This window comes from Sapajus apella, unplaced genomic scaffold, assembly GCF_009761245.1.
Source record: "Sapajus apella isolate SASKATOON/1434 unplaced genomic scaffold, GSC_monkey_1.0 scaffold3, whole genome shotgun sequence".
Classification (NCBI taxonomy): domain Eukaryota; kingdom Metazoa; phylum Chordata; class Mammalia; order Primates; family Cebidae; genus Sapajus; species Sapajus apella.
The window spans coordinates 61,642,791-61,649,654 of record NW_022436943.1 but is presented as its reverse complement, the minus strand read 5'-3'; the positions used below and the strand labels follow the sequence as shown (position 1 = coordinate 61,649,654).

The 6,864-nt window shown below is 47.6% G+C and overlaps 1 protein-coding gene across 2 annotated transcripts in view; it reads left to right on the top strand.

The window, feature by feature from the left end:
* The window catches only part of COL22A1 (collagen type XXII alpha 1 chain), a 317,529-nt gene that overhangs the window by 82,970 nt on the left and 227,695 nt on the right, over positions 1 to 6,864 (top strand). For both annotated transcript variants that reach the window (XM_032254428.1, XM_032254418.1), the window contains exon 6: positions 2,862 to 2,985. In XM_032254428.1, the coding sequence (XP_032110319.1) occupies positions 2,862 to 2,985 (124 nt within the window). The remainder of the gene's footprint in view (positions 1 to 2,861; positions 2,986 to 6,864) is intronic.

Below are 6,864 nucleotides of genomic sequence, written 5' to 3'. Positions count from 1 at the left end.
TCAAAAAAAAAAAAAAAAAAAAAAAAAAAACACAAAACAAAACAAAAAGAGAAAGAAAGAAAGAAAAGGAGAAAATGAAAAACAAAGCCAAATATTGATCTGTGGCTACAAAGCCTGTGCCCGTGGATACAGGTGGGGAGGTCCCATCTTCCTCCTGCAGGGACAGTGACTGAGGCCATCTCTGAATCCTGTGGGACGCCCAGGAGCTATGAGTGATGGGCTCTGTGCCTACTACTTGGATGTGGTCCTGAGTGAAATCTCAGCTCAGAGAATGACTTTGAACATCTGGGCCATCATGTCCTAGCCTGGAGCTGTAAACTGAGAATCAGAATCTTGCTCACAGATTCTACAGCCAAACAAAGTCCCTGTGGATCTGCTAGTCTGAGAACCAGGAACTCAGACGCCTCCCCACTTCCCCTCCTGGCTCTCTGGCCAGACAGAGTTCACCCCCTCCAGCAGGGAAGTCAATACCATGTACATTCCTGAGGCAGCCCCCAGCCTCAAGGGCAGGATTTGGCTCCTCCTCGCAGGCTCTGCTGTTAAGGTGCAGTAAGCTGGTGGTTAAGAGGAGAGCACAGGAGAGCAGGTTCCAGGCGCGTCTCCCTCTGCCACCCAGATGGCATGGAGTTAACCCCTCCAAGCCTGGGTGCCCTCAGCTGTAGCACGAGGATCGAAATACCTTCTTTATACATTCTCGTGAGGAAGAAATTAGGTAATATGTAAAAAGAGTACTGGTGAGCATGTGTTAAACTCTCAAAAGATATTTATTTTTATTAAATCTTAGAATCTTTTTTTTTTTTTTTTGAGACAGAGTTTTGTTCTTGTTGCCCAGGGTGGAGTACAATGGTGGGATCTCAGCTTACCACAACCTCCTCCTCCCTGGTTCAAGCTATTCACCTGCCTCAGCCTCCCGAGTAGCTGGGATTACAAGGCACACATCACCATGCCTGGCTAATTTTGTATTTTTGGTAGACATGGGGTTTCTCCATGTTGGTCAGGCTGGTCTCAAACTCCCGACCTCAGGTGATCCACCCACCTCGGCCTCCCAAAGTGCTGGGATTACAAGCGTGAGCCACCTCACCCTACCTAAACTTAGACTATTATGTCAAATGAGATCCTATGTGTATGTACTTTGTTGAATCTGAGAAACACTATGAAAAAGTAAGCTAACCTTTATTTTGATAGGATGTAAGTCAAGGATAGATCACTGGTTCTTAACCAAGAGAAATTTAACCCCTACCCCCAGGGGACCTTTGGCAGTATCTAGAAGAAATTTTGTTGTCACAACTGGGCGAGGGGTTGCTACTGGCATTGAGTGGGCGGGGGCCAGGGATGCTGGTCAGGCTCCTGCGAGGCATGGGGCAGCTCCCAGGTCTGTGTTGTCTTGGATGCATCCTCCGGGAAAAGTAACTGGGCCCTGTACTAGCACCAGGGAAAGAGAGGTTTCTCCATGGAAATGGCTGTTGACAGTCTTCAAAGTTTGCATTCCTTCAACTTTTATGAAGTGCCTGCTGTGCTGCAGGGACCCGAGTGGGTGCTGAGGGACAGGGATTTGTCAGTGTTTCCTTGCCAGGGACCTCACGAGGAACACGTCGGGAGCCTGGAGAGCTAGAAGACAGGTGGCAGGGAGTGGAGCAGATGGGGAGAGATGCGGAAGGAGGGGGTGATGTACGTGACGTTTCCCAGAACCCTGTTGTGAAGGGAAAGAGAGGAAGAAAGAGAGGAAGTGGGAGGTTGCTCAGGTCCTGGCTGGGGATGTGCAGTCAGTTTTGGTGGGGGTGCATTTTGGTTGGGGTGGCGGGGTTCTGTGCTTACGTGAGAGAGGCAGAAGGGAACTCAGGTGTCCTGTTCATGATACAGAGGAAGATGGAAGAGCAGCTGGCCTGAGAGTGCTCCGAGGACAGAGGGACTGAGGGACTGGGTCTTGGTTTTTGGTGGGCGGATTGAGCCTCCACAGAAGGGAATTAACATTTTTCATTTCTGAATTTGGAAGAGGAAAGGCAGCTCCAGGACTGGTGGGGGTGGAGCAACAGGGAGCTGAGGCCTCCTCCAGGTGAGAGGCTGGCTCTACAGTGAGGCAGGAACCTGGGCCTTGTGGGAGAGAAGAGGACGCTCCATCCCCATCTATTCTGGCTGTTACGACAAAGCACTGTCAGCTAAGCCAGGTGGCTTATGCACAGCATTTATTCTTCATGTTTCTGCAGGCTAGGACGTTTAAGGTCATGATCCCCATAGACACCATCCTTCCTGCACTCTCACATGGTGGAAGGGGTAACCAAGCTCTCTGGGGTCTTTCTGAAGGGCATGAATCCCATTCATGAGCTTTCTGCCCTCCTGACCTAATCACCCCAAAGCCCCATCTTCTGTTACCATCACCTTGGTGTGAGGATTTCAACATATGGATTTGGGAAGATAGAAACATTCAGACCATGGCATCCTGGCATCTGGGACAGGACACCAAGAAGGATGAAGTATATCCATTTGTCCTGGTCGGGGAACAATTCAGCAGGGAGCAGTGAAGCTGGGAGTCTCTCCATATTTGATCCCAGGGGTGTGACCAGTTAGCATTTACCATGGATGTCATCAGTCATGGTGGTGGCAGAGAGATGGAAGCTAATGCACTGTAGGGATAGATTTGAAGGTGCTGAGGTTGGAGCCTCGGGGGCCATGACTACTGTCTAGGTCACACTAGGCCCTGACCTAAGGAGAAGGCAGGGAAGGCAGGCTAAGAAGGTGGCTGGTGGAAATATTTAGGAAGTCAAGTTGTCAGTACTTGATCACTGGTGGGTTGTGTGGGCTCACTTCGCTGGCTCCCTGTTCTCATTGCCAAGCCTGGTGTGTTTGTCTCCATTCTTCTCCAGGGATGTGTTTCCCCAAGGTTTACCTGATGAGTACGCCTTTGTCACAACCTTCCGGTTCAGGAAAACATCTCGGAAGGAAGACTGGTATATCTGGCAGGTCATCGACCAGTACGGCATCCCACAGGTAAGAGCAGCACTGCCTTATCTCAGTGGTCCAGAGCTTTCTGTTTCCCTCTCATGGTGGGGATGGCATCACCCACCATGTTTTATCCAGTGGTCTTATCCCCGGGACTAGAGAGATCGAGAGCTTGGCATATGGAGGCTCAGAGGACCTGCAGGGGGGATGTCATGAGATGCAAGAGGTCCAACTTCCTGTCCTAATGATAACATAGTACCAGGCCTTCCAGTGGGGTAAAGAAGGCTGAGTTCCTGTCCTCTGAGACTCTCTTGGCCTAGCCAAGGAGATAGATGCCAGCTCTGCGGTCCTATGATACCTGCTGTATTGGTAGCATGAGTGACCTGGCTTTGTGATGTGGTGGAGTGCACTGGCTCGGGATCACACAGACCTGGGTTCAAGTCTCGTGTCTACCCCTTTATTGGCATGGGTCCTGGGATGGGCTACTTTACCTTTCTGGGTCTTGGTTTTCTTAGCTGTATATTGGAAAACAGAGTACCTACCGTGAACGCTTGGTAGAAGAATCAGATGGAATAATGTAAAGCATCTAGAACAGCGCCTGATATGTAATAAGATCTCATCATGAGAAGTTCCTTTCAGTTTTCTTCTGAATGAAGCTCTGGGTCCTGTCTTTACTTGCCTCTGGTGTGTTTCAGCTTTCATTTCCCACGAAGTTAGGACAGCTCTCCACCAGCACACAGTCCGGTGAGGAAAGACAAATCTGAAATTCAAAGCCATCAACACCATCTGTTGGTTTGAGATAAAAGCAACACTACTATTTATTCTCTGCCAAATCCAGATCCTCTTGTTATCAAGTTCATAGACCAACTATTTCTTTCTCCTTTCTTAGAAAAATGAACTGGGAGAAGCTATTACTCACTTTCAGCTGGGAGATACTGACTAAACTTTCACTAGGGGCTAAAATAAAATAAAAGCATGCTCAAGCAATCGGACTCCAGCAATCACACTCATGGCCTGCCATCTGAAAGGGCAAGATTCTCTTAAACAGTGAGCTCACCCTCCCAGGTTGAGACTGGACACTGACTTCAGATGCATTTGCTTATCAACAGGTCCCTGCTCTTAGTAGGAGCTGGGGATTGTTCAGAGGGCTTTACAAGTATTAATTCATTATTCGTAATAACCCTCTGAATATTTTCTACTGTTAGCATCATACAGATGAGGAAACTGAGCCACAGAGAGGCTGAAAAATTTGCTTACCTTTTGACAGGTAATAAGAGCAGGAGTTGAGATTTAAACCCAGGCATTCAGGTTCCTACATCTGTGCTTTAAACCACATGCTCATCTGGCTTCTGTTCCAAGCCTGTCCTGATCAATTAGTCCTGTCGAATGATTTTTCCATAACATCCCTAGCCATACTGAGATGCAGAGACATTTTGAAATTTAAGTGCTGAGAGGCTTGATTTTGTAAGTGTGGGAGGCTGAATGGAGAAGTTGAGATTCTTCTCCAGAGGCCACTTTTCTGGAGAAGTCTTTGCGTTCCCCGTTCCCATCCAACTCCATCTCCAATTACACAGGTCTTGCATCTCCATTTGCTCAGGGTCCGGTGCAGTGGGACTGGGCACCTGCCATGACATTCTTGTGGGTGAGTCTGCACCGCCCCCTCCGTCTGGGATCTCTTCCTTCACGGCATTTGCAGAGCTGTCTGTGCCCTGTCCGACACTTGTGCATCCTCCCCTCCCTCTGTCAAAATAAGCAATGGGGTGCAATACCGCCATACCACAGAGCCATGCAGAGATGAAGTCTGTCTTGAGATTTGAGATTCCTGTGTAAAGAGGCACCCAGAAATTTATTCTTGTTAAGCCAGGCTTGGTTGAGTGCCCATCGCCAGAAATGCCAATGATGCTCCCTTCCATTCTTTGGGGAAACACTGGCCAGACACTGGAAAATTGGATAAAGATCTGTAAGAAGATGATCTATGAGTAGATTAGTGTTCGTTGCGTGACCCATGCACTCTGTCAGTCATTGTAGATGTACAGAGAGAGAAGTTCATCTAGAGATACAGATGCACATGCTTTTATTTGCCATTTACAACCACCCTTAAAAGCTGGCATTTTCCCCATTTGTCATTTGGGTAAACTGAGGGGCATTCACTCATTCCAGATATGATTAAAGGACAGCAAAGAGGCCGGTGCAGCTGGAGCAGAGTGGTGTGTGTGTGTGTGTGTGTGTGTGTGTGTGTGTGCGCGCGCATATTGGGGTTAGTTAGAAATGAAGTTTTAGAGGTGGAAGAAGGCTGGATTTCAAAAAATCTTGTAGGCCAGTATAGGGACTTTTTGTTTGAGAAGAGACTCTGCAGAGGTGCACAGGCCGAGAAATATGAGGACAAATTAGAAGAACACAGTAGTGATCCAGGCAAGTGTGGATGCCACTGTGACAGGGAGGTTAGGAGAAACAAATAGGTTATAGATTAATTTTGAAAATAGAACCAGTAGGATTTGCTGATGGACCTGACATAGAAAATGCCTTCCCCAGAGTCACCCTACTAGTATTGGTAGACACAAGACACTGGACTGCTGGGTGCCCTCCCTTGCTCTATATCATGTTGGAGGCAGAAACACTGGGGAAGCCATGTCCCCAGGAAGCTCTGAAGGGTCAGGGACATAGTGCTCAAACATGTGAAATAGAACACGATGTTTAATCACAGGAGTATTAGACTTTTGTGTATTACAAGCATTAGATCATTAGGCAGGGTTTCACAGTTTTCTATTTTATGCCCTTCTCCTAGCATACAATAGGTGACACAATAAAAATAAATCTTAGGTCCTCCTTGGTTGTACTGAAGCCATGTGGAGCCGAGAAAATGAGACCAGAAGACCCAGGTTGTGTTAAATACTGTAGCTGATGCCCCTGCACTACATGGGCACCTTGCTTTAACTACAGAGACTCTCATTCATTTGTTCATTCCTCCATCCATTCAGTACCTTTTTATTTTTATTTTTTTTGAGATGGAGTCTCATTTTGTCATCCAGGCTGGAGCGCAGTGGCCGATCTCAGCTTACCGCAACCACCTCCTCCCGGGTTCCAGCGATTCTCCTGCCTCAGCCTCCCAAGTAGCTGGAACTTCAGGTGTGCACCACCATGCCCAGCTAATTTTTGTATTTTTAGTAGAGACGGGTTTTCACCATGTTGATCAGGCTGGTGTCGAACTCCTGACCTTGTGACCCACCTGCCTCGACCTCCCAAACTGCTGAGATGACAGGTGTGAGCCACGGCACCTGGCTCCTCAGTACCTTTTTATCGAGCGTCACTGTGTGTCATGTGTTGTTCTAGCCAAGGGGGTTACAGAGATGAAGAGAGAACATGCCTGTTTAAAAGGCTGGGGCAGGAAAGACAAAAAGGTGAACAGAAGATGTGCTTAAGATGATTTCACATATTGAGGCTGTGCTATGAAAAAAGTCAATAAATGGTTGGGCACAGTGGCTCATGCTTGTAATCCCAGCACTGTGGGAGGCCAAGGTGGGGGGATGACCTGATGTCAGGAGTTCAAGCCCAGCCTGGCTAACATAGTGAAACCTCATCTATACTAAAAATACAAAAATTAGCTGGGTGTGATGGTGCACACTTGTGGTCCACCAGGGAGGCTGAGGCAGAATTGCTTGAACCTGGGAGGTGGAGGTTGCAGTGAGCCAAGATCACCCCACTGTGCTCCAGCCTGGATGACAGAATGAGACTCCATCTCAAAAGAAAAAAAAAGAAAAGAAAGAAAAATGAAAAGAAAAAAGTCAACAAATCACATCTTGGGATGTGAGAACAGATGGCCAGGTTCAAATCCAAGAGTATGTGTTCATCAGGGAAGGCTTCAGTGCTTTGATGCCTGTGAACTTATTTGCTTAATTCATTATTGCAAATATTTAGAACAGTATCTGG